Source organism: Gossypium raimondii, chromosome 7, assembly GCF_025698545.1.
Source record: "Gossypium raimondii isolate GPD5lz chromosome 7, ASM2569854v1, whole genome shotgun sequence".
NCBI lineage: Eukaryota > Viridiplantae > Streptophyta > Magnoliopsida > Malvales > Malvaceae > Gossypium > Gossypium raimondii.
This window is the reverse complement of record NC_068571.1, coordinates 51,423,903-51,450,654: the sequence shown is the minus strand read 5'-3', so window position 1 is coordinate 51,450,654 and position 26,752 is coordinate 51,423,903. Positions and strand designations below refer to the sequence as shown.

The window sequence follows — 26,752 nt, the reverse complement described above, 5'->3', positions numbered from 1 at the left end:
CATAAAAAATAATACCTTCGGAAGTTGCAGAAGAATCGAAGTGAAGAGAAGTAGAGAACAACAACAACGCTAGCGTCGTGGAACTGGAGCCTGGAGGTGGAGTCGTCGAGGGCCGTACACCGGAGGTGGGATGGTTGATCGGTGGAGGTGGAGGTGGAGGTGGGGTTTTCGATTTCGGGAAAAAAAAAAGGAGGGAAGGGAAGGGGTTAGGGATTCTGAAGTTTGAACGGGTGGGGGAAATGGGAAAGGTAAATAGGTAACTAAAATTGTAAATATAATAAATAATAAAATATATATATTAATTATAATCGGGCCGAGTCGGGTCGGGCCGGGCTAAAAAAGTGGTACCCGAGGCACGGCCCATATTCTAAATGGGCCTATTTTTTTGCCCAAGCCCATATTTCGGGCCTATATTTTTACCCAAACCCTCCCATATTTCGGGCGGGCCGTTGGGCCGGGCCGGGCCGCCCGGCCATGAACACCTCTAGTATGAACAAATTGACTTAAATTTTTAAATTGGAAAAATAATTAGATTAAATTTTAAATATACGAATAGTAAAAAATCTTTGAGCAAATTAAAATTTTTAAATTTTTATCTTATAATTTTGTAAAAGAATTAATTAATCCAATGCGAAGCATGGACTAAAACTATAATATTAACTATATATAAAAGGAAGGCCTTAAGCTGTTCCTCAATTGACATGTGTCTAACCAATTCATTGGTGTTTTTTTTGTGCTTAATATAATATTTTGTACTTTAGCTTATAATTTTCTTAATTTAGTATTTATTTATTTTTGTCTAATTTGATACATGAATTAGGCATTTTCCTAATTTAGGACTTAAGCTTTTTAGATTCAATTTGGTACCTAAACTTATTAAATGTTATGCAAATTACATAAAACACTAACTATGTTTAAAAAATTGTGTTATTCTACAAAAACGTCGTCAATATTAGAGGAAATTTATTTTAAAAAATAGGTATTGAGCTATACTAAATGAATTAATATTAAATAAGAAAAAAGAATTTTAAAACCAAAATTAAAAGAAATTCATTATTTTAAATTAATAAATAAAATTAATAAAATCAAAAGTAATTGAACATATAAAATACAAAAAGAAATATCATATCATCTGTCACATGTCGATTATACATTGATTATTTTACTACCTCATAAAAAAATATTGTTAGTATATTAGAGTAATTTATAAAATATTTGACAAATTCAAGTACTAAATTGGAAAAAAAAGTACCTAAAATTTAAAACCAATAGGCAAATCCAATTTTTTATTTAAAAAAAGCAAATGATCCCTAAAAGTGAAAATAGCTCAAAACCATTAATTCAACTTTTTTCATTAGTCCAAATTTCAAATCCTAAAATTCAGATTTACATAATAAAATATTTTAATCCAAATCAACAATAGTCTTGAGTTTAAAATCAGATTTACATTATATATATATATATGGTCTTATAATATTTATTTTATTCCCTTAATTTTTGAGGGCAAGAGTTTAGAGGGTTGTAAATTACTCGAGGTTTGTCGATTGAGTCTTAGTTTGATTGTCATAAGTATTATTGTCAATGTAAAAGGACATAGGTTTAAGTGTGCTGAAGCGCATTATCCTCCTATTTATGGGTTGAGGAATGACTATGGGTAGTTCTAGGCATTATGTTAAAAAGAGCAGATATGATCAAAACTTATATTGTGATTATTCAAAAAGAATTCACCCTCTGATCCAACCGTTTAATCCACCCTGACTAATTTTCAATTCAACAAGTCTAACAAATATGTTTAACTTTAAAATTTGAGCATGTGTTTGAATAACTTTTTTTTTTTCGAGGATGTCAACAAATTTATTGTGATTGCAAACATAACTAATGAGATGGAGGATATTCAAGAACCCTCCTTCGAAAGCAAAGCACCAAGCAAAGAATAAAGTGTTAATTGGGTGACATTGTAAGGAGAGAATTGATACAAAGGTGAACTTATGTTAAGAGGAAGGTATAAAATAACATTGGATTCCCCTTCCATGAAATATATACAAACCTTCAAAATATTAACAGATATGTCATTCAATATTGTCTTTACACCAGGATACCCTAATTTATCATTGTCTGCCTCTTTTAATATCATATTTAATCATCGTAAAGAGACAAATTAAAGACAAAAAAATTATGATCAAGGTTTTGAATTACCTATAATATTTTTTTAACCTTTAAATAGGAGGATAAACGCGTTTTAATTTGTTCAAATTTATATCTTCTAGCACCGACATCAATGTTAATACCAACGGAACTAAAACCCAATCATTTAAGACTCAAAATCAACCCCAAAAGAAAGTCTATACCATAAATCCTACTCATCTACACTACTATTTTCAGTATAATGTAAATATATTCATATTGGAAGGGTAACCAAAATTTCAAGGTCTTTATGTTATGAAAGTTAAGTGAGTTTGAAAGGGTATTTCTGATATTTGAATCAAATTAACTTTCCATTGTAATTTAATCCAAAAAAGTATTTCACAGATGAAAGCAAAGAATTTTGTTGAAGCATCTAAAAACTAGGCTTTAAGAAAGAGCCATACACACGCATGTAAAAGGGTTAAGTGGCCTGCCTATCTTGGTGCATATAGTCTTCATTTTTCCTTTGTGTTGATAAAAAAAATGGTGAACATGAGGTTTCCAAATGGTCAATTATCCCAAGGAAGCAAATGGGTTGTATTGGTTTTCAAAGTAGGGTTCATGGGGATGATGATGATGATCATGGTTCCTAGTGTAACATCAATGGAAGAAATTGGGACACCATCAGCCGGTTTACTATGCATCAGTGAATGTTCAACATGCCCTGTCATTTGTTCTCCACCACCTGCGCCACCGTCGAAGTCGTTTCCGCCGCCCTCGGTGTCGGTTCATCACACGCCGCCACCGGATGTACCTTACTTTTACTACACACCAATGTCACCACAAACTCCCCAACACTCCCCACCACCATCGGTATCAGTCTCACCACCTCCATCTCCGCCACGGCCGCCTCCATCTCCACCGGCACCTTCCTCCAAGGGCAGTCCACCACCTCCTTTTAAGTACTTCTACAATGAGCCATCAGGTCAAGGGCCACCTACTACACCACGCCAGTACCCTTACCCTTACCCTTATTACTATTACTATTCATCCAAGGCCTCATCTCTATCTGTTCTAGTCTCTATCTCGGCTGTAGTGTTGTTGTTTTTCAATGCTGTGTTGTTTTATTGTTGAATTATTTGGATGTTTATAATATTTTTGAGTTTAGAAAGGGCAAAGAAATGAAATATATATACACTTATGTGTATGTATGTATGTATAAATTTGGAAACCACTTGGGGTGTATGTTGTTTCATCATTTTGCTGGTGTTTAAAATCAACTATATTTATCAATCAACTTGTTACAGATTTTTCTTTTGCAATTAATATTTTTATATGATGATTACATTAAATTTTAATTAAATTTAAAGTTGAATTAAGTGAAAGTTTTAAATGAGAGAATTTTTTTTAAATTTGTTACCTCTACTTAAAAATAAGAAAATTAGTCTTTGTACCTTAATTCAAAGAGCATTTTAGTCTTTGTTTTTTTTTTGTTAAAAATTTTATCCATTTGTACTGTTAAAATTGGGGACTCATCAAGGACTTTGATGGAAAAAAGAATTTAAGGAGTTTAATTTAGTACAAATCATGATTTAAAGGGTTCAATTGAGTGCACTTTTTAATGAGAAGTTTAATTGATATTTTAGTTTTTTTCGGAGGACTTTTCTAAAATTTTAATACATATTATGTAATTTATAGCACAAACAAATTAAATTAAATTAATAATATATGATACTATAATGTAAACACTAAAAAAATAGTTAAGTTTATTAATTTTAATAAATAAAAATATTAAATATTAAATTTGAATTTGAATTTGTAAACACTATCATATTAACCTTGGAAAGAGTTTAGTCAGCAGTAAAAATTTGATTTACATGCTGATTAATAATATAATTTATTTTGTATATGAAAAGGTGTTTAATTGAGTTGATGACCTGTTGACTTATGACATCAATTTAATAAAAGATTTAAATATAGTATAAACAACGAATTATTAGTTTTAAATAATGGAATATTCATTAAAATATCTCAAGAAATTATAGAAACAAAATTAGTAGAATATATTTAAAATATGTTTAAGAAACTATTTTAAATTAAAAGTTTCACTATTTTGTTGTATTGATTTGGAATTATAGAATTTCTTAAAATATTTTTGTTTTTAATAATTTTATAATTTTAAATCTGGATATCAAGTTACCTAGATTCTTTTTTTTAAATATAAAATTTTAGATATTTTATTGGCTGAAAAATAATGAATATTTTGTTAAACTTGTCTAATCTAAGAAAAGTGAAGGCTAAAGCCTTGAAATAGACATTGTGTGTTAAGGAAAGTACAAAATTAATGATTTTGATAATCAAAGCCAGCTCATTTAATTAGTGGATGCTTTTGTTAATTAACTTGGGTTATAAGTTAATACAACTGGAACTGGGTGATTTAACTAGTAATTATATTTTTATTCTTTTGCTCCACCTTTCATTAATTCTTGCCTTCAAAGAACAAAATCTATCATATTTTCTGGTCAACCCAATAATAATTTCCTTTCACTTCATGGGAATGATGGATTTAAAGCTTCATAATACACGTTACAGATTCAATCATTGATATTTTATTAAAATTTTTCAGAATCGGATCAATCGATCATGGTATTGGTCTGAAATAAAAGGTTGGATTGATTGACCCGTAAAACTAGTACAAACTAGAACTGATTGAATTAAGCTAAAAACTGTTTGAACAAGTTTTCTCTAATTTTAATAATTAATTTTTAATAATTTATTAAATCAAACTGAACACGGATCAAATTATCTAAATCGATTTTGAAAACCTTGCATAATAGAAATCAAAATATATAAGCCCTTATTTGAGTGTAAACCTTATTTTAAATGAAAGGCTGGTTTATTTTAAAGGTTAATTTAGATATAAATTAAAAGTTAGGGGTTTATGTTGTTATATTCTAAAGTTAATGGCATATTCAGAGAAAAAAAACAAACAAAAGGGGGACTTATTCAAAGGTGAGCAGAGGCGTAGCGAAGAGGCGGGGGCCTTGGCCCCATTGGCCAAATGGTGAAATATTTATAGAAGGCCCTCCAATAATTAAAATATTAAATTTAAGCATTTTAAGTCTCGTTAAATGAAAATTTTTAAAATTTGTCTCCTCTTAAAAATATATAATTTAATTTAAATATTTTTAACACAATATATTTATGTTTGACCCCGAAATTCTTAAACAAAATTATTGTCTTTGCCTTGAAGTTGAGGGATTTTTATATTATTATTTCATCCTTGTTTTTTTCTTTTATAAGAATCAACATGTATGTCTTAACTTAATTTTTGGGATATTTGATTTGCTGAATTTTAGATTACTTTTCGTAATACGATTATGAGAATGTAACATTATGAGTGGAATGTGAGATTATCTTATTTGGTTCATTTGGCTTGAATGTAAGATTCGGTGTTTGGTTAACGGGATGTAAGATTATTTAGAAGTACATTTTACTCAATTGCCCTTATTATAAAAAATTTTTTAATAGTTTTAGTTCCTTTAATATTTTTAGTCTCAATTCCATAAAATTATGATAATTTATTACAATTCTCACTTTTTATTACAATTTATATATTAATAAGTAAATATATTGTGTTAAAATAAATTTATAAATCATAATTATAATAATTCATGAAAAGTGATTGCAACACCAACCATAATTATAGTTGTAACCATAATTAATATATTAATAAATAAATTATTAAATAAAGTATAATGATTGTAATGTATGATATCTACTAGTTCACTATTAAGAATATATATATTAATAAATACACGTGGATTACCGTAAGGGTTGTCATGTTTAAAATTTTAACATTTTTGTCGGTATTTCAAATAAAAGGAACAAAAAATTCAACTCTTTTTTGAAAGGTTGATTGTCAAATTTGACCTTTTTTTTAAAGGTTAAAGGCCAAAATTAGCTTAAAATGATATTTTGGTCTCAAATTTTTAAAAATTAAAATTTTTTATCACGAATTAAAAAATATAAATTTATTTATTTTGAATAATCTCATTATAATTTCTGATCATATTTGCTCTTTTTTATACACAATGCCTAAAACTACCCATAACCCTTTCTAACTTATAAATAGGAGGATAATGCACACACTCAAACCCACATTCTCATGTATTGACAACAATACTCATGTCAATCGAATTAAGGCTCAATCGATTCCGTCGGTGAGTATTTATATATGGTGCTAATATATTATATATTCATACAATATATTAATATTTTAAGGTTTATTTCACTTTCATATCATAATCACATGTAGTAGTATATGGAGTATTAAAAATATAAGTCTATTAGAACTCTTGTACGTGTATGAAGATTCTATAATAAATGTAAACTATAGAAAATAATAAATTACATGGAAGTTTTAAATATTTATGTGGGTTATTACATTTAATTAATTTCTCAAAATATTGGTATATTATTAACCTCGGCATTAATTATTAGTACATGGACTATATTTAAAATTTATAAATTAAATTAATTTCAGTCCTTTTATTCAGGTTCAAAATATTAGTATATTATTAACCTCGGCATTGAAGTTAAAAATCTCCTTACTAACAATGACATAATAAGTTTAATTGTTTAACCTGAATTTAGAAATTTGAAAATTGAAAATAAAAGTACTAAATTAACAAATATTACATTGACTTGTGGCATATTTTAATTTTTTAAAATGTTCTACAATAAATCTGAATTAACATTATAATTTCTTGATACGTTTCTTAGTTCCTACTACTTGTATGTGTTTAACCACATTCGAACGCATATATTCTTATATGTTACAATAGCAACGTTACCAATCGAGCTTGAACTTATAGCTAGACCTAATGATTAAGATTTTCAAAACCGAATCATTAGTCAAATCGATAAAGTCATTGGATTGTCGGTCTAATCAATCTAACCCATTTGACTAGTTCGTCCTATTCGATTAAATCTATTATTAAAAAATCATAAAATAAAATTTTTGATGAATCGATTTAACACCCTTTTTAAAATTGAAATCACGCAATCTTCCGACAGACATATATATTTATTTATATATATATAATGAGAAAATAAAATAAAATATTCATAATCTAGTGAGGTGGCAGCATCTCCATTGGTTGGAGTGTACTTTTCTCTTCCATTCCTCTCCTCAAATTCACTCTTCTGTCTCTCCACAAATCTCATCTCTTTGACTCTCCCATTTCTCGTACTACACCCCTCCGCCACTGTTTCTTTTTCTCTTTAACAATGTCTGTCTTCCCTTCCTCTAAACCCGCCGCTACCACAACCGCCGCCCCGCCCCCCGCCAACGGCGCCACTGCCGGACCCCCAGCTGCTACAACAACTGCAACCAACGGTGGAGCAACAAAATCCAATCTCTACAACCCCACTTCTCGCCAACCTTACCGTCAGCCTTACAACCGCCGTCACCACCACCGTCCCCGCCGAAACTACTGCTGCTGCTGCTGTTTCTGGACCATCCTCATCATCCTTATCCTTGCCCTTTTAGTTGCCATAGCTGGTTCCATCCTTTACGTCCTTTACCGCCCTCACCGCCCTTCTTTCACCCTCGCTTCCCTCCGTGTCCACCGCTTAAACCTAACGACCACCGCCGATTCCGCCTCCTCCCATCTCTCAACCCTTTTCAACTTAACCCTTTCTTCCAAAAACCCAAATTCCCACCTCACCTTCACTTACGACCCATTCACCCTCTCATGCGTTACAAGTAACAACGATGTGTTTATAGGCAACGGCACATTGCCGGCGTTCATCAGTAACAGCAAAAACGAGACAACATTCAAGGGAGTTGTAATAACGACATCAAGTGATCTAGATGCCGACACCGTCAACAACTTGAGACCCGATCTGAAAAAGAAAAATGGGATCCCGTTGAAAATTGAGATGGATACTAAAGTGACAGTGAAAATGGATGGATTGAAGAGCAAGAAAGTGGGGATTAGAGTTACGTGTGATGACATTAAAGGGACTGTGCCGAAAGGTAAGTCACCGTCGGTGGCCAATGTTTCAGGGTCCAAGTGTAAGGTCGATCTTCGGATCAAGATCTGGAAATGGACTTTTTGAGACCACAAAATTTCTCAATTTAGTACCTTTAATTCCATTTGTTTTTAGGTCAATTTGCGGTTTTGGTCATTCTATTATGCTCAAATTCAGAATTTAGTCATTATATTTTAATTTAACATAATTCTATCCCTTTACTTTTATAATATCATTACTTAGCTCAATTAGTTAACACTATTACTATTTTATCGGAATGATTAGCGATAGTTACATGATTAATTATTTGAATTAAGTAATGATATTATAAAGATAAAGGGATCAAATTATGATAGATTAAAGTATAAAGATTAAACCTTTAATTTTAAGTATAGTAGAGCGATAAAACAATAATTTGACTTTTTATTTACTTGTATTATTTTTCCCTTGATCTCTCCATGCTTTTGAAATTTTTTTTGGGGGGTTCTACAAAAATGTCATGAAACAATTGAAGGATGAATTAGCAAGCAGATCTAGGGTGAATTAGTCTTTCAAGAACAAGTTGAAATTAGGGGGTTTTTTTTGTTAATTTTTTTTATTATGAAGATATTTTATGTTGTAAGTGAATTTTGGGTTTTCATTTTTATTTAATGAAATGCAATGTTATAAAAGAAAATTAATTACTCATTAATATAAAAAACTTACTTTGCTAAAAGTCATCTCCTTGTGTGACAGGTTTTATAATTTTATTTATGATCACCATAAAGAAAAGGACTATTAGATTAATGCTTTTTGGCTCTCTCTTTTTCCCCAGAAAAAGTGTGCTTGGCATTGCGTGATGAGCAGTAAACCAATCATATATTACTGAGGGTTATATTTGAATTTTTATTTTTTTTATGATATTAGAATGTGCCTGAAAGTACTGAAATTAATGATTTTTCAGCTTTTTTTTTCTCTTGCTTTCCGTGAATCTGAATCCAAACTGTTCCATGCAGGAAAATTAAAAAAAAAAAAATCTAGAAACTTGAAAGTACTGGAAGAAATTCATAAGTTTGCAACTTGCAATTATTTCTTTAATATTCTTTTGTGATGAAATTATTGTCTTTTTTAAGTTATTTTCCGAAATTATTATCTTTATTTATAAAATTCGAGTATAAATCCATTATTTAATTTCATTTAAGATCAAATAAACATAAATCTTAAAAAAAAATTACCGACAAAGAATTTTATTTATTATTAATATTATCTTTTTAATTTAAATAATAAAAACAGGGCAAAAGAGAGTTGTCAATGTGACGTATGATGTCATAAATAATGGGAGTCAAGTGCATCCCATGATGGCGAAAGAGAGTAAATTCAAGTGCACGTGGTTTCTGTGTCTTATTGGTCTGCTTATACAGGGGCAGTTGGAATTTTGTCAGATTTTTTCCCTTTCTTATTTAAACACTTTATATATCTCTCTAAATTCTAGACAAGGTCCCTGTAAAATACGTTTTTATGATTTAATCCTTCTACTCTAATTTATTATTTTAATTCCTTTACTTTTTGAAATGAATGGTTTCTGTGTTGGGGCAAACGTTTTTAAATGCAGAAAGTACATATGTTACATCGACTTATTTGATGAAATTGATGGGAAATTTTTTAATCCGAAAACTAAAAATATACATTTCAAGATTAAAAATAATCAAATTAAGATAAATGGATTAAATCGAAAAGATCACATAGTATAGGAATCTTTTATACAATTTGACACACACATAAATATACTTATATTTATATATAAAATCCCACTGAGGTTCACTGCCATTTATGGGTTTGGACCATTTGGCTGGTCTTTTGCCTCTTTGGTAAGTTAAATCAAGAGCAATGAAGACACTAAAAAAACCATAGGAAATGTGACAAAAGGACCATAGGGATTGTGTATTCACAGTCTATACCAAACTTTTGGACCGTCTAATAATCGAGTTGTTGTCACAAGTTAACCGGGTACTAACTCATTTAAGAAAATTATATATATATATATATATAATGGGATTGGAATCTACTACTAATTACATTAACAAAACCTTAAATTAACCACTTGACCAAAGTTTTATTTTAATATGCACATTTTAATAGTGTTGTTGATTAAGCCGATATCACAATTTAATCTAATTTAACTTGACACCAACTCAGGATTAATGACAACACAATCTTAAAGAATTGTATTCATTTAGTACTCTTAATATTATGTATTTACGTAATTAAATTTCGTTTTACTCACAATTTAATCTAATTTTTAATATCGTATATATTTTATATGTTATTATTAATTAGTTTTAAATAATATGTTTCATTATTCGTTGTATGTTAATTTTAAATATATCTCTATATATTAAATACATGGTTTTCACACACATACGCGTGTATATATATAGTGTTTATGTATTGCAAATCACTAGCATCATCCATCACAAAACATAATGATAATTAAAACATATTCAAACCAAATAAAAATTGGATTATATTTACGTAAAATTTTTACATCATTCTATGTTGCTAGAGTACAAGCATATGAACGTTAAAGTGTTTTTCTTTTTCTTTTTTCGTTTTGATAGGATGATTTTCAACCTCAAAAAGAAATGGGTGCATGGGGGACCCAAAATGGGAAGGTGATAATGGATAGAGAGGCAGAAGATGGTGTCACACCATGAAGGAACAAGAATCTGAAATTGGATGCTTCAATGCATGGAAGATGGGTCAATCAAATCTTGGCATACCCCCCAAGAACAAATTATTATGAAACAAAAACAAACAAACTATGATATTATATTCAAAGTGTTTAAAATTCTAATCTCAATATTTTCGATTTTTTATTTTTGTTTATTTACTTATTTTGTACCGCAGGGACTAGATTATGAAAATTTATCAAGAGACGTACACAAGAGGGGGTGAGAGGGACCATGCTGAAAGCTAGAAGATAAGTGGAGAAAATCTTAGAACCAGTTAAAAAAAAAGGAATACAGCATTTTCACATGGTCTTGTCTGCTTCAATAGCATATTGCCAAGAAAGCCATTTTTCGGCCGATCTAAGAGGTGCCAATCGGCTGAGTTTGGGGGCTAATGGCTAAATTTGCGGTTCATGTAAATCGTTGTCAATGCCAATATATGTACATTACAACAAATGCAAACTCAAAAAATCAGCATGATTAGTTGTAATTGTCAACAATCTTAGGTTTTATTCTTTTATTATTTATTTATTCCGAATTTTGGATATGAAAAGGTTTGGCATCTATTTAAGCACTTTTATAAATGTTAGACCATTATATGACCATTTTGAAATGTTAAACCCTTACGAGAACATCTTCTAAAAGGTTAGATTCCAACATTTAGCCTTGTTTTTTTCCTCTTTAAGTAGTTAGATTTATGGCCTCATTGGTCTTTATTAGTACGAGACACAAGTACTGTTACATCCCAAATAATACAAGGTAATCCTTCTCACACTTAACCTTGAAATATGTTTAGTTTGTTTGCACTTATCGTCCAGTGCCAAATAATATATATAGAAGAATATTTGATGTATTATTGGGGCATAAGTTTCATGCACCATAGTGAATAGTAATGTGACACATCATCGTTAAATAACACAAAAAATAGTGGAGGGCTTATAAATAAACACTAATAAATTTATCTAAACATAATTAAATAATAATTCATTATAAACCTTAGACCCTAAACCCTTAAACACAATATCCTAAATCCGATAGTTATTAATATTTATTTATAATAGTTACAATTAATGCTTAATTATGTTTAAATAAATTTATTAATATTTATTTACAAGTCCTTCATTTTTATTTAATCTAATAATGATATTTTATATTACTATTCACCAATGATGCATGAGACCAATACTATGTGTGTGGTAGTTAAGTTAAGAGAATTTGTCAAAAGTCTTAACCGTTCAAAAACATTTCTATTTCTTCTTCACTTGACTTTTCCAATATGGTAGGTAATTAGTAATTAGTAATAGTATTAATTAAAATAAGCTTACTAATTATTAATGGAAAAAAATTTGGTAAGACACAAGTTGAAGATGAGAGCATGTATTAATAATTCATCGATGAGTATTTTCTCCAAACAAAAATCGAGTGTGATTACGTGAGTCTTTTAAAATTGATAACATGTTAAAATCATTAGGAACAACTAGGAAATAAATATTTTATTATAAAGTATTTTATATATTTTCATATATGAACATGAAATAAAGAAAGAAAGAAAGAAAGAACAAAGATTTAGTGTTAGTGACACACACTAAAATGGGAAAGGATTGTGTTCATACAATGGTAGACTCAATCCAACATGGATTTATAAAATTAGGGCATGGTGTTTTAGGTCATTAAAAAAATTATAAAAGTATTTTTCATATAATATTATTACATATTCATCTGCTATGCTTTATACTGATTTAATTTTATGTTATAATTATTGTAAATTTATTTTTATATATAATGTTAAAATTAAGAACGGGATAATGTGATTTAAATTTGTGTTAAGTGAATATTTAAAAAATTAAAATAAAAAAAACAATATTATAAAAAACTAATTGCAATATTATAATAACAAAAACACTTTAAATAAAAGAAACTTTTTTAAAAGAAAAATAAAAAAAGTGGGGTAAAAGGGAATCTGCATTGCCTGACTAACTATTTTCAAAGAAATCATGGAGAAGGAAGACTTTGAAGTTTGAACATTACTTTTCCATATTTTCTTTGGCTGGCTGCTGGGCTGGGCCTGCCTATTCTCTTGGTTTAGGGTTAAATTATATTTTAGTCCCTCTAGTATATTCAACTTGGGGATTTAGTCCCTATACTTTAAATTACCATAATTTAATCTTTAGTATTTTCGTTAATAAGCTTATACGAAGTTTTCTTTTAAAACCCTGAAATTCCAATTTTAACCTCAAGTTTCAAACTTTTTTAAATCCACATCACCCGATTAACAAAACTTGTTTTAAACGGTACTACTGATATAAACGAAGGTATAACATTAATAGCAATAGAAAGATGAAATTATACCTATAGAACTAACCTTCCACCAAATTGATTATAGTAAAGGACTAAAACCATAATTTAACCTTTTTTGCTTTGATTATATCAATCAATCTCCTGAATACTTTTCCAAGTTCTCCCCTTGTATATATATAAAGCTTTGTTGCTATTTTTCAAACCAAAAAAAAAAAACCTCTTGTACCTCTCAGCTATCTTAGTTTCTTATCATTTATTTTTCTAAAAAAAAAAAAATCAAATGACATGAACCCTAAACCAGCAGTATATGGATCCGTGAAAGGATCTACCTACTGCTAAAAAAAGACCCCAAAGAAAAAAAAGGTTGGAATAATATTTGATTTTCATGGACGCCGTCTTCAACCTCGATGAAGCATCACGAGCTGAATTCCTGCATTTACTCATGCAATCAACTGGCTGTTCTTACATTTGCTTATGGTCCTACTCTTTCTTGCAGCAAGCCAAGTATTTATCTATCTATCTCTCCTTCATCATCATCTCTTTCTCTCCATATATTTCCTTTAAAATATATATATATATATAAACACCATGCATACATGGGTAAAGCATTTTGATCCTTTTAAAGTCTGAGTTCCTTTTCGTGCCTCCGCTGCTGCCTTGTTCTTCAGTATTTTTCTTTGAATCCCCTTTCGTTATCTTTTGGACCGAAAGAGATAATATTGCCACCTTCTCCTCTAATGCTTGTTACCTTGTGGCCATTTGTTCCATGAAAGCCTCCAGCTTGGTTGTCAAAGTCTTTTCGTCACCCATGACAGCTGGCTCAGATACCAAGTTGTTATGTGCCTTGGCGTAGGATCTAGTCACAGGTCTAGACGAGAAAGAATTCTTGCTTCGACCTATGGTTACTCAAAAGGTAGATTCGTCCTTGACTGAACCCCCTCCAAAATAACGTTTCTTTTTTATAAAATAATTGCTTATCTCTTTATTTCATATTGGCACCCTTTTATAGATTGTTAATAACAAAGAAAAGAGTCTTAATAGAATTCCTAACTTAGAGTTTATGAAGGAAATAAAAACCTAATATAATAGAGAAAATAAGTAACACTAAAACTCTTAATAAAACCTGATATCATAAATAAATAAAACTAAAAACTCCTATTGCAATAAAAGCATCCATATCAGATAACTCATCCTTTGAACATGATTCCTTAGAAGTATATTACATCACACCTTGTCTACCTAAACTCTTGTAGGTTTACCTCCCTATTCTCGGCTACAATTTTACTAGCTTCAAGCATCCTGAAAGACAAACTCCGACTCTTCCCTAACTCACTCACCTTACAATAAAATCATCGAGCAAAATCTAACATATTAAACCCAAAATGGAATTAACACTTCAAAAGGCTACAATTTTCTTTTTTACTTCTTTAGCTTTTTCCTTTGTTGTCAAACATGTAAACAGAAATACTTTCTGTTTTGTGCACAACCTGCTTTGTAAAAACCATATTTACATCATAGCTAGAGAAAAAAAAGATACCAAAAATCAATTCTATCTCTCTATTCCTTGCCACTAGTGAGAGTAAACAGGGAAGCACCACCATTGAGATCATTCTTCAGCTGATGTTGAATTAAGCCACCCCTTTCCTTTGACACATGTTGACCACTGAAATAAAAACAATGCCTTTTGAGTTGTCAATTTATAAACCAAACAGATTGCTGTACGCCCGTTCTATATGTTTCACAATATCTTATATTTAACTCTTCTATATGTTGCAAACTTTCTACTCTCATGCATCTTTCAATTCTTTCAACTTCGAATTTTTCTCAGAGGACAGTACAACCAGTTACATGCAAACTAGCCCTGGAAATGAATTATTTCCAACATACATAAAACCTCATGCTTTGAAAATCTTATCTTTTACAATCAATTTACCTTACTAAAGCCTATGCAACTAGCCCTGGAATTGAAGTAAAGGTTCAAAGTGCTTATTAAAGTATTTACTAGTAGTCAGGAGTCAAGCCGGATCAGACCCATTTCAAGGGCAAGCTCTGAGTACTAAGAAAGGCAATGAATTCTTTTCCAACTGAAAAAACATCAACTAAATCTTTATAACTATAGTAATAAAAAAAGATTAATGGATTCATTTAATGCATTTAAATCCTTATGACCACTAAAACTTCCTTTTACACCACCTCAAACTCACATTGACAATCAGAAAAAATAAATCAAAATGTCATACTAACTTATGGAATAACAAGATACTAACCAAAGACGGGAAAAAAACCCAGTTTTGTTAATATAAAAATAAACCCAAAAATCAAACCTGTTTTGAATTTTGGATCCACCAGAGTCAAAGCAAAATGTTTGCTGCTCCTTCTTATCATCCGAGAAAACAACATGCCCTTCTGAATCAAATGAAAACGATTGGTCTCTCTTATTATTACCAAACAATGGCTTCATATCTTCATCCACATCTGATAAAACATTCGAACCCTCCAATTCAGCTTTAACAAGATTAGATTCAAACACATCATAGGCAGACAACAATGGTGGCGACGACCCACCACCACCACCATCAAATATACTGAAACCAGCATCCAAATTCTGATCACCACCATCATTGTACTGCTTCTGCGGCTGTTGTTGTTGGTATTGAGTAAAAACTGACTGTGATTTATAAATAGCAAGCTGTTGATTAACGAGATTAAGTTGAGTCTTGTACTCACCGATTTTGTTATTCAAGTCGCAGATCAACCCATAACAACCGCCAACGGGGTTTTGAGCCCTCATATTAGCTTCAAAAATGATGGTTCTAATGGCAATAACACGTTGCTGAAAGTTAAGATTTTCAATGAGCTTGATGATATTTCGAACCCCGAAAAGTTTACGGGTATTAAGGAAATCTTTATGGCGATTAGCAGGGAAAAATGGAGCCAAAAGACAGTTATTGGTGCATTTTCTACGTTGGTATTTACAAACAGCACAAGCTTGTGGACCAGCGGCGCTGTTGGTCGCCGTGTGACTTTGCATACTATTGGGATTTGTGCTCTAAATATAATAATGTTATTTCATGGATAATTTGCAGAAATCCAGCCGCAAAATAATCCCCGAATTACATTAAATAAGAACAGGAGAAAATAAAGAGAGAAAGAAAGAACCCTAAGCCATTCTTTTTGTAAACTGATTTCCTTTTTTGTTTGGAGAAAAATTAGGGAACGTGGTACCCTACGTGCAATCGTTCTTTTAAATTAATAAAATATTTTTAAAAAATTGAAACTATTTATTTATTTATTTTGATAATTGCATTTTGAACTATAATTTATCTGCTTACTTGATTTTGATGAATGTTTTCTCTTATTAACTTTTTATTAGAAAAAGAGGTAAATTAAACTCTTTTTTGTTAAATATATAGAAAGCCCCTTTAGTTAATATTTTTGCTAATTTAGTAGATACTATTTTTCTTTTAAACATATTATTGTTGTAACATATATACTTTAATATTTTTATAATGCACAAAAAATGTATATATTTATTTCACGGCCAGGTCGGGTTTGGGCCTCACCCTAACAAAATTTTTCGAGGGATAAAATTATAAATATGAACTTTGATCCAATATATAATGTTAAATATAGACATCGATTTTGGACAGTTTTGTATATATAATGTTGACTTAAGTTAATTTTCACAAACCACAAATGCCATTATCTATATAATATTATTTTACATTTACATATCACATATACAAGTAATAATAAGTATTCAATATAAAAATAAGTTGATGCATTTTTTCTTTAAATGTACATAATTAATTTAAAATCAAAGTTTCATGTATATAATTAAACCACAATCAAAATTTCACGTGTACAATATACCAAATTAAAGTTTACTTACATATATATTAGGCCAAAATTTATGTATACTTTTTTTATCCATTTTCTAAGATAAATACTTCCTTTGAATTATCACAGTTAATAATTTTAGTTAAAATTTTAACCTTTCATCTTAATTATTTTAATATTTTAATTAATTAAAGTTTATAAAAATATATTTAACACATCATTGAAAATTTTCAATATTTATTTATCTATAATAAATTTTAAAGAATAAGAGCTCAAAATAAAAATAAAAATTAGACCATTAAAAGTCAAAATGCACACTAACCATGCTTTTTAAAATGGTATAATAACAAATTCAACTTTTAATTTTACATCTTTTGTTAAATTGACCACTTTTTAAAATTAAATTTCACACTCAAATCTTTTAAAAAGTACATTTTATTCTAAAAAAAGTTAATCTTTTATTAAATTAAATTTGACTCTTTTTAAAAAAATTAATGATCAAATTTAACTCAAAAAATAATAATAATTAAATTGAAAAAAGATGTAAACAAATAAGGCGGCACGTTCTTGGCTGCTAGGTACCAAAATGAATGAAGATGCAAAGTTGACACCGAAGTAGAGTATAATACAAGTGCTAAATTACCTGAACAATTTTCTTAGAAATTAACAAAAGTTACCCAGAACCTGCATTTCGTTTAAAAGATTCCATTACATTATTACATTTTTAAGTTGGCAAAAAGGACCCTGCATTTCCCGACTTTTTTACTTTCCAAAATAACACAAAGACCAGGTAATCAAAATATACTCCAGCAGCAAAATGGTGATAATATAGCACTTTATTATTAAGGCTTTTTACTAATTTATCCCAAGGAGAGTATACTCTTCAATTCAATGGAACATTACCACTGTACCACGAGGAAATTTGTCAAAAAGGGTGTTCAGGAAAAATTGGGGTGGAGGGGGAAGCCGTGCATTTCTCCACAACCCCATGGCAAAGTCACTCATTCTTATATATCTTTCAATACATGGTCGGACACAAGGTTGTACATAACTAAACCCAGTGGCAGCAGAGCAGCAGCAGCAATCAGGCAAAGTTAATTAAAACCTAAAGGCCGGAGAAGAATTTATGTATGTGCACATCCAGTTAAATAAATGACCAACAGGCAAGAAACCCTACCAGCTCATTCCATGCTAAGATCCAACGGGAGCAACCCCTTTGCCTTTAGCTGCAGCAGTTGCAGTGGCGGTGGCGGTGGCTGCTGCTGCAGCAGCGGCAGATGTGGCTGGACTTGCACTTGAAGGCACTGGGTTGAACTTAGATCCATTCTGTGGTTCAATCCTCTGTTCACACTGTTCTTGTTGCTGCTGAGAGTTGAACTGGGCAAGCATAGCCTTAATCTGACTTCCTGTGAGTGTCTCATGCTCAAGCAATGCGTTAGCAAGTGCATAATGTTCTTTACAGTGGGTGGTGAGAATGGTTTTTGCATTGTTATAAGCCCTCTCCAGCAACTCCCTCACTTCTTTCTCGATAAGAAGTCTAGTCTCAGTGCTCATGCTTCTGCCGTGGTCATTATAAAAATGAGTAACAAGCCCCACTTCTTTACTCATGCCATACCTTGTAACCATTTTTCGAGCTAGATTAGTCGCATTCTCAAGATCAGACACTGCACCAGAAGTAACTTCATTTTCCCCAAAGATAAGCTCTTCTGCAACCCGTCCTCCCATAGCAACATCAAGCCTTGCAAGCATCTGCTTTCGAGAAAAGCTTGTTTGATCCTTGTCAGGCAACTGGGACACCATGCCAAGAGAACTTCCTCGAGGGACTATTGTTGCTTTGTGAACAGGAAGTGCCCCATTGGTATGGATTGCAACAAGGGCATGGCCAGCTTCATGGAAAGCTGTCAATTTTAGTGACTCCTCAGAAATCACAGCTGACTTGCGTTCACTTCCCAATATGATCTTATCTTTTGCAAATTCTAGATCAGTCATTGTAACTGCTTTGGCACCATCCATTGCAGCCTTTACAGCAGCAATATTGACCAAATTTGCTAGATCAGCACCAGAGAATCCAGGAGTACCTCTAGCAATGATCATTAAATCAACATCCTCAGCCTTCAAGACCTGTAATGAACAAGAACGAATCGTTAGACATCATGGCTGCACACAATTATTCTACCAAAAATATCCCAAAAACTAATCGTTAATGTAAATATAAGACAAACCTAGTACAGAAAATTAGACAACAGAATGTTGATGCAACTAAAGCAACATGTAAAACAGCGAAGACAATAATTAGAAGCATGTTTGAAAAGCTAACATCAAGCCAAATGTTATGGAACATGCTCCAATGGGGCCTGCCAAACACAGTCCACCTGATGTACTGTCACAAATCTGATGAATCTGCCACTAATAGCTGTCAACTTAAACTCAAAACTCCTAGAAGAAATTAACTTCTACAGTCAACATAATACCTTTGACATGTGGGATTCCATAATCTGCCTTCGCCCTTCAACATCTGGATAAGGAACAATAATGTGACGGTCAACTCGTCCGGGTCTTACCAATGCCTTATCCAATGATTCTGGAAAATTAGTTGCTGCTATCACAATAACTCCTTCATTCTGTTTAAACCCATCCAATTCAACAAGTAATTGATTCAATGTCATCCTCATATATTGTTGGTCCTTTGGATTACGTCTTCCACCTATGGCATCTATCTCGTCAATAAATATAATACATGGTGATCGCTTCTTCGCAGCAGAAAAAAGATCTCTCACTCTTCGAGCTCCAACACCAACAAACATCTCTTCAAACTCACTGCCACTGCAGGAGAAGAAAGGTACCCCAGCCTCGCCAGCAATAGCTCTTGCTAACATAGTTTTCCCTGTGCCAGGTGGACCAACAAGCAAGACTCCTTTTGGAAGTTTGCCTCCAAGACGAGTAAAACGCTGCAAGAAAGACGAACATATTTAGAGAGTGTGTCAGTTGTGAGTGAGTGAGTGAGACAAAGTTAAGAAAACCAAAACAGAAATTACCTTAGGATCTTGAAGGTAGTGAACAATTTCTTCTAACTCTGCCTTCGCCTCATCAACACCTTTGACATCATTAAATTTTGTGTTAGATTCCACCACTTGCACCTCTTCGTGTAGACCAAGTCCTGAAACGAGGAAATAGTCAGTCAGAATTCAGAAAAAGACATGCTCCGTTTGAAACTGAGAGAGAAACTTGCTGCTTAAAGGCTCTACCTTTACTAATCCCTCTATCTTCAATAAGTGCACCAATACCAGAAATCAACAAGAAGCCAAGTGCAAGACTGCGAAAAATACGCCACAATTGATCTTTAAAATTCCCTGATTCTGAAGACACCATGTGGATAGGAGCACTAGCAGTTCCTAGGGCACCATTGTTTGTAGGTTTTCCCACATTTCGCAAAGCTGAAAGTCCACCTTTAATCTCTTCCTCTCTTGCTGAACTAGATATACCTGTAATTTAATATAATCTCTTAGCAAACAAATATTAATAAAGGCAAAGAGTGGAAACCGTCCAGAATGAAATGAACAAATTATAGTTTAACATAGAATTTCTAAGCATGTCTTAAAAGATTTCTCCAGAAAAGTGAAAAAGAAAACAAAAAAAAACAGAACAAAAAAGAAGCAATGTGAAAATTTAAAGAGAGATAGAGAAGCACAAGAACAAGACCATGCACCTTTTTGTAATGTCTTAAGCAACTCACTTTCATCCAGCCTATCAACTTTGACTAATGCCTTAACATACTCAGAAAGTGCAGAACGGTTAGAATGTAATGATGCCTGACTTTCAAATAGTCTTATCACTGCTTCAGGATCATTTCTAAGGTAAAGTTCTCTTAAATTAGCAACTTCAGTAGATTCATACGCATCTTGGAATCTTCGAGCTAAACTGCCTACATAGCTTGACCTAAACCTCTGTTGGTTACTCAAAAGGCTATTACCTGCAATCAAACAAGATTTCAGCTTAGGCAAAGTAGTTTTTGAGTTGAGAACAATGAAAGGGTAATCCATGTATTTTATTGAAAAAGAAACAAACATACCTAGGGGTGAGCAAAATTCGATTCGACTCGAAAAAATCGAAAAAAAATTCGAATTTCGAGTTAAACGAATCGAGTTATTCGAGTTAATCGAGTTATTCGAATCAACTCGAATTTTTTTTTCGAATTTCGAGTTCGAATCGAGTTGAGTTTTCGAATTCGAATAACTCGAATAATTCAAATAATTCGAATATCAAACTATAATATTTTACAGTTTTACCCTAAATCCTAAACTTTTTTACTTTTCCCTCAAAACTTTTACTCCTTCCCACTTTTCCCCCAAAACTTTTACTCCCCTCCCCTCCCAACCCCCAATCTACCCAAAATCCATTTCCCACCAAAATTTTACTCTTCAATTCATTTTTTTTCAAAATTTTACTCTCAAAAACCATCAAAACCTTTTATTTTCCCCCAAAATTTTTACTCCCTCCCACTTTTTCCCTAAAATTTTATTCTCTTCCCATCCCACATCCCATCTACCCCAAACCCTCCCCTCCAATTTTTTTAATATTTTCCTCCAAAATTTTACTCCCTATTTACTTTCCTCAAACTTTTATTCCCCAAAACTTTTATTTTCCCCTAAACTTTTACTTCTCACCCTTTACTCTCAAATAAAAATTAAAATTATCCAAAAAATCACTAAACATAAATAGTAATAATTTTATTTATATATACTATTTATATTATTAAATTAAATTTCACATTTTATATTATTTATATTATTGAATTGTTTAGTCATATTGAATATTTATATTAAAATTGAATTTTAATTATGTCATAAAATATTCGTGTTAAAATTTTATATTGGTATCAATTTTAAATTTTATTTTAAAATAAATTTTATTAAAAATCATATTTTTATATTTAATATAATACATAGTGACAAGAATCCGAAGATAATTGAAACAACTAAGCAAACAAATAAGCTAACCAGTATATAAAAAATTAATAAATAAATTATGAGATGATGAAAGTTAATAAAAAATTTGATTAAGGTGGACAAATTTTATTACGATGGGTGACAATGGTTACAAGGACCCAAAATTAATTTTTAAAATTTAACTCGAACAAATATATTCGATTCGATTCGATTCGAATTCCATCTCACTCGACTCGATTCGAGAAAACTTCAAATAAAGTTAGGATGATAAAATGAGATTCGAAAACTCGATTAACTCGAAAATTTTCAATTCGATTCGATCGAATGCTCACCCCTAAACATACCAGAAAGATTAGTTCTATTAAACAAGCAACCGATTCGTCCCGACTCCGATTGTCGTGAAACCTGTTTTAAGATGAAGTTGAAGAAAAATCTCACTTGTTTATCTAAAGAATTAACATTCAAACCCCTGTCTAACATGCAATTTGCTTCTTTAGTAAACAAGAATAACACACACAATATACTAACTAAGCCTCACACCAATCCGATTAGTGCAATTCTTTACCATTTCTACCAGAATCTCATGCAAAAATTCATTGAAAATATATAGATGGATGACGTCATTGCTTTCAATCCCTTAAGAAAATGAATCCCAACTCCAATATTTTTTTAATTACCTACTCTACTAAAACCTAACTCGAATTGGAATGTTCAAGGCAAGATATTCAAGATTAGGGTTTCCACAACCCCCAAATTTTCAGAAGTTTCATATCCTACAAAATCCAATCTATTAAATGGAGCAAAGAATCTTAAAAAAATATCCTAAAAATCAGGAGAAAAGAAAGAAGGCAAGGAACCTGAGTGATTAACCGTCTCCAAGACATCGCCTTTTTACAGAGACCAAAATGAGGTCTGATCTCTATCTTTTTCCTTATATGGGTGCTGAAGGGCGTGTTTGGTTGGCTAGAAAATGAAGGACAATGGGAAAAATGAAAGAGTAAAAAAGAGGAAAATCTGGAGAGCAGAACGAACCGTAAGTGAGGAAATGGCAAATTCGGTTCGGTTTTTGTTTTATTAGTTATAGTAACAGTAGCAGAAGATCTTCTACTCCAAATGACATGTTTCCCCTTTCAATTTGACATTTCTTATTCCTTTTTTGACCCTTTCAACGTTGTCATTTTCTTTTGGGAGATACTTTTGGATTAAAATGTGAATATCTGAAATTTTTGTGAAACTATTAATATTATTATATTAAAAATTTTTGTGAATTTTTTACCCTTTCATTTTTTTATGATTTTTAAAATTTATTTAACTAAGATCGAATTAATTGATCGAACCAAAACTAATAATCTCATCGATTTGACCATCAATCTTATTTTAAAAATTATGTTTATTACTTTAAAAAAGTTTAAAATATTATTTTCAAAAATAAAAATAGATGTTTAGCTCGATTTGACTCTATTTTTATTTTACAATATGTTATATTTCTTTTGAAAGTTATTTGGTTCAAAATAGGCGAAGTCAGAATTCCTTATACTTTTTATAGATTTGAAATTTAATCTTTTATTTTTATTTTCAAGAATTTAATCCTTCAAATTTTCAGATTTCAAATTTTAGATCCAATTTTTAACATTATTTTTTGTTAAATCTATTGACGTGCGTGACATTTTGAAATAAAAAAATTTTAGTAACCATGTAACTAAAATTGACATTATAATGAACCCTAAATTTCAATGTTAACAATTGGATTTAAATTTTGAAATATAAAAAGTAGAACTAAATTCCTAAAATAAAGGTTAATGACTAAATTATAAATTTATAAAGAGTACAAGGACTTTAGTAAATTTTCATTTTGATCATTAATTTACTTTTCAAAATTTTTTTGCAAAAATAAATTTGAATATTTTTACAGAAAATTTAGTTATTCAACTACAAAATGAAATCCAAATTTTTCCTTATTACTTAATTTTACGTAAAAACTTAAGATTTTTCTTTTTAAAACTCTAATCGAATTTTTCTTACAATCAAACAGACCCTCAAAGAATGATCTCCATCGACACCGTAATTTAAGAAATGCGAATTTACTGTCAAATCTAACTCCAATATAACCTTTTTCTAGACTTCTGTTGTTGGGCATCTTTCACACCCTACAGTTCAACTTGCAAACTGATCTCCATCTTGCGCAAGAACCCAACGATCCAATGTCCATTCTCATCCCGAATCACTTCTCCTGCTAAACCACATCTACATACCCCTTGAACAACTCTCAAGAGAGAGTCCCACCTCCCCTCAATAGTACATTAATGGAGGTAAAATATGTATTCCCATATGTTGGATAAAAAAATGACCAACAAGCTCCAATCCCAGTTCATATCATGAACATATCTATCGGTTGATCAAAATAATTTTTAAGACAAAATTAATGTACACTACCAATGCAGAATGAATTGCCGTCGAATTAGATACAAAAACACTCAATAAGTTGTTTGCTACATCACACTAAAACTAAACAACAAGATGTTGGAAAACATAATAAAACTGACGATCTACTTAATCACAGACACAACCACTTTTAACCTAATCTCGTAGGTGGATACAGTGGCCGAGACATATGGACCGTAGGATCCGACCCCACACTACTCTTTGAATCCCCATCATACAAACCAGCTGTTTTCTTTAACTGGAACTCATCCATGGACTGCATTTGGATTCTTCGTAAGGCATGATTTGCAGCTCTTTGTTTTGCCTTGGTAGACTCTGTCAAGTTCATATAGTTTGGCCTACTATTCCCCGTCTTCTCCGTTCTCTCTGAAGTCGGCATTGTATTCCACGAGACCGGTGTTGTAGATGTGCATATCGATGATGATGCGGAGCTCTCTTCGAACCGGAATTCGGAACTTGGACTCGATGATGATCTAGTACCTTGACCAATATGGGGAGGCTTTGCTGAAATCCTAGTTGTGACATTGTTCTTTCGTACCTTTACTGAACACGGTTCGGTCGGTCTAGTAGTTTTTCTAGACTCTGAACAAGTTTTTGATGGTGGAGTTGGTTCGGAAGGGTCTGCCTGTGATTGCTCCATCAATCGAGTTTCCCACGGTCGGGCTGCCATCCAACGTTCAAGCCAACTCCATCCCCAACTATTCTTATCAAACACTTGGTTTTTGAGATATGGAACAGAAACCGAACTATTTGTTCGAGTATTTGAATCCATGTTCAATCTCCATTGCTGCAAAACCAAATAAGCTTCGATCATCTTTCGATATAAACAATGGTGCAAAGTTTAGGGAATTCCCTTACCTTTTGTGCAAGAGAATAAGCAAGTGCTCGTTCTCTCTTGAAAGCACCTTCTTGTCTCAGTTGTAGCTTTATTTTAACATCATCCAATGTTCCTTTACTATCACACCAGCCCTCCTGAAAAATATTTCGACATAGAATTATCCGAACAGCTTATAACGACATTGATGTAGGAACTAAAGTTTTCAGTTAGTGGTACCTCGGCTTGTTTCAAGAGTTCGGCCTTGCTGCGGTGTTCATCGAGTATCTTTTGAACTGCCTGGCCCTCGATGGACATTCGGACACGACGAGCTCTAACACGAGCTTGGACACGAACGAGAGCTTGCATGCACCGGAGTGTCACAGCAGCCTGTTTCCTCACCTGTCGACCGCGAACAAAGGCTTGGATCCTCACGATTCCCTTTAAAGCCCTTAAAGCCCTTCTTGCCTGCAAAAGTATTGCTGGTAAATAGCTGAACAACATCACCAAATGTATCTGAAACAAGCACGGTGAGCACAGACACACCAGGGTACATACCAGCGGCAGACATATATTCGACATGGCAAAATAGGCGTGGTTATGGCAAAATGATAAAAACAGAAAACAGACACAATTTGATACATGTTCAAACACATTTTTTCCTCTAAATCTGGGATCAAATCATGATAAAGCCCCTCATTGAAAGCATTGGTTTACTTGGGGTAGTGTCTCAGCAAGTCTAGCTTAGTCCCTTCCATCTATATTACTCGAACTCGAGTGTGAACGTTAAATAAGAGTATGTGTTTAACACCGATAAATTCAAACAGTAAAGAACCTACACTACAGAAACTTTCCTTCGCTTTCTCAGACACCAAACAAGGAAACAAAGGGCAGAAAAAAGTACCAAGAAGCCTCGGAAAGCAGTTTGAATGCGGATAGCAGCCCATTCTTGCCTTACAACCCTGAAATCTTTAGGAGGAGCTCGAACCACAGCAGCCATGGCAGCAGAGAAAGCTTCAGACCTTGGTGAAGAATCAGATCCTTCGTAATCTGCTTTAAACTTTCCTTTAAAACCCTTCCATGAGGAACCTATTCCATCCCCTGAAGAACTCCTCCATAGCTTCCATTTCTTGCTCTTGCCACTCATCTTTTCCTACAAAAAAAAAAACACTTTGGTGATTAATTCTATATAACAGTAAGGTAACTTTGAGATGAACCACAAAAAAGAGTAGAGCTTACTTGGTCATCTTTTACAGTTTTCTTGAGACCAATAAGAGATTTCACCCATTTCGCTGAAGCACCCATGGTAGTTTCAAAGTATATATTTTTCCCAGAGATACAAACAACTGTTATTTAAGAAAAGAAAAAGGAAATGGGCAACGATGGAAACAATTGATAACAGAGTATGAGTGACAAAAAGGAAATCTTTTTGCACAAAAAAAAAAGGTGGGGGATCCTTAAGTCTTCAACTAGACTCAAAGAGAAAAAAAAATCCCTTTCTTTTAAGAAAAAGGAAACATATTCGAGTTAAAATTTTGAAA

General features: G+C 31.9%; 5 protein-coding genes across 8 annotated transcripts; 2 read left to right on the top strand and 3 right to left on the bottom strand.

Annotated features, from left to right (window-relative positions):
* Window positions 1-2,591: 2,591 nt before the first annotated feature.
* LOC105802852 (leucine-rich repeat extensin-like protein 5) lies at window positions 2,592-3,430 on the top strand. The gene has a single exon (XM_012634776.2). The coding sequence runs from the start codon at window positions 2,668-2,670 to the stop codon at window positions 3,256-3,258; it is 591 nt and encodes a 196-aa protein (XP_012490230.1). The 5' UTR covers window positions 2,592-2,667; the 3' UTR covers window positions 3,259-3,430.
* Window positions 3,431-7,271: 3,841 nt separating this feature from the next.
* Window positions 7,272-8,395, top strand: LOC105802633 (NDR1/HIN1-like protein 13). Its single transcript, XM_012634428.2, has one exon. The coding sequence runs from the start codon at window positions 7,417-7,419 to the stop codon at window positions 8,248-8,250; it is 834 nt and encodes a 277-aa protein (XP_012489882.1). The 5' UTR covers window positions 7,272-7,416; the 3' UTR covers window positions 8,251-8,395.
* Window positions 8,396-14,280: 5,885 nt separating this feature from the next.
* LOC105802703 (LOB domain-containing protein 22) lies at window positions 14,281-16,329 on the bottom strand. Of its 3 annotated transcripts, none has more exons than XR_001136300.2 (3): window positions 15,897-16,329; window positions 15,494-15,807; window positions 14,281-14,832 (listed from the first exon to the last, which is right to left on the bottom strand). XR_001136300.2 is itself a non-coding variant. In XM_012634621.2 (3 exons), the coding sequence occupies exons 1-3, from the start codon at window positions 16,198-16,200 to the stop codon at window positions 14,727-14,729; spliced, it is 561 nt and encodes a 186-aa protein (XP_012490075.1). In that variant the 5' UTR covers window positions 16,201-16,329; the 3' UTR covers window positions 14,281-14,726. The 3 variants fall into 3 exon arrangements, 2 of the variants coding, with proteins under 2 accessions (XP_012490075.1, XP_012490001.1); XM_012634621.2 differs by having other exon boundaries at window positions 15,494-15,644; XM_012634547.2 differs by having other exon boundaries at window positions 15,494-16,329.
* A 1,498-nt stretch (window positions 16,330-17,827) lies between these two features.
* LOC105802934 (ATP-dependent zinc metalloprotease FTSH 4, mitochondrial) lies at window positions 17,828-23,068 on the bottom strand. 2 transcript variants are annotated; one of them, XM_052633575.1, is made up of 7 exons: window positions 22,813-23,068; window positions 22,288-22,360; window positions 20,716-20,979; window positions 20,255-20,491; window positions 20,045-20,166; window positions 19,481-19,957; window positions 17,828-19,130 (listed from the first exon to the last, which is right to left on the bottom strand). In XM_052633575.1, the coding sequence occupies exons 1-7, from the start codon at window positions 22,837-22,839 to the stop codon at window positions 18,201-18,203; spliced, it is 2,130 nt and encodes a 709-aa protein (XP_052489535.1). In that variant the 5' UTR covers window positions 22,840-23,068; the 3' UTR covers window positions 17,828-18,200. The 2 variants fall into 2 exon arrangements, with proteins under 2 accessions (XP_052489535.1, XP_012490337.1); XM_012634883.2 differs by having other exon boundaries at window positions 22,300-22,360.
* Window positions 23,069-24,391: 1,323 nt separating this feature from the next.
* LOC105803069 (protein IQ-DOMAIN 6) lies at window positions 24,392-26,752 on the bottom strand. Its single transcript, XM_012635076.2, has 5 exons — window positions 26,451-26,752; window positions 26,116-26,364; window positions 25,452-25,679; window positions 25,256-25,369; window positions 24,392-25,184 (listed from the first exon to the last, which is right to left on the bottom strand). The coding sequence occupies exons 1-5, from the start codon at window positions 26,514-26,516 to the stop codon at window positions 24,528-24,530; spliced, it is 1,314 nt and encodes a 437-aa protein (XP_012490530.1). The 5' UTR covers window positions 26,517-26,752; the 3' UTR covers window positions 24,392-24,527.

What these genes read in the sequence shown, in the direction of transcription:
- LOC105802852 (XM_012634776.2), top strand. Translation starts at nt 2,668, where the DNA reads ATGGTGAACATGAGGTTTCCAAATGGTCAATTATCCCAAGGAAGCAAA.
- LOC105802633 (XM_012634428.2), top strand. Translation starts at nt 7,417, where the DNA reads ATGTCTGTCTTCCCTTCCTCTAAACCCGCCGCTACCACAACCGCCGCC.
- LOC105802703 (XM_012634547.2), bottom strand. Translation starts at nt 16,200, where the DNA reads ATGCAAAGTCACACGGCGACCAACAGCGCCGCTGGTCCACAAGCTTGT. An exon ending in GGATCCAAAATTCAAAACAG is followed by an intron (nt 14,833 to 15,493) that starts GTTTGATTTTTG and finishes TTTTTATTTCAG; the next exon opens with TGGTCAACATGTGTCAAAGG.
- LOC105802934 (XM_052633575.1), bottom strand. Translation starts at nt 22,839, where the DNA reads ATGTCTTGGAGACGGTTAATCACTCAG. An exon ending in AGATAGAGGGATTAGTAAAG is followed by an intron (nt 20,167 to 20,254) that starts GTAGAGCCTTTA and finishes TCCTCGTTTCAG; the next exon opens with GACTTGGTCTACACGAAGAG. An exon ending in ACTACCTTCAAGATCCTAAG is followed by an intron (nt 19,958 to 20,044) that starts GTAATTTCTGTT and finishes TCTTTCTTGCAG; the next exon opens with CGTTTTACTCGTCTTGGAGG.
- LOC105803069 (XM_012635076.2), bottom strand. Translation starts at nt 26,516, where the DNA reads ATGGGTGCTTCAGCGAAATGGGTGAAATCTCTTATTGGTCTCAAGAAA. An exon ending in CTGCTTTCCGAGGCTTCTTG is followed by an intron (nt 25,680 to 26,115) that starts GTACTTTTTTCT and finishes ATACTTTTGCAG; the next exon opens with GCAAGAAGGGCTTTAAGGGC. An exon ending in AACTCTTGAAACAAGCCGAG is followed by an intron (nt 25,370 to 25,451) that starts GTACCACTAACT and finishes AATATTTTTCAG; the next exon opens with GAGGGCTGGTGTGATAGTAA.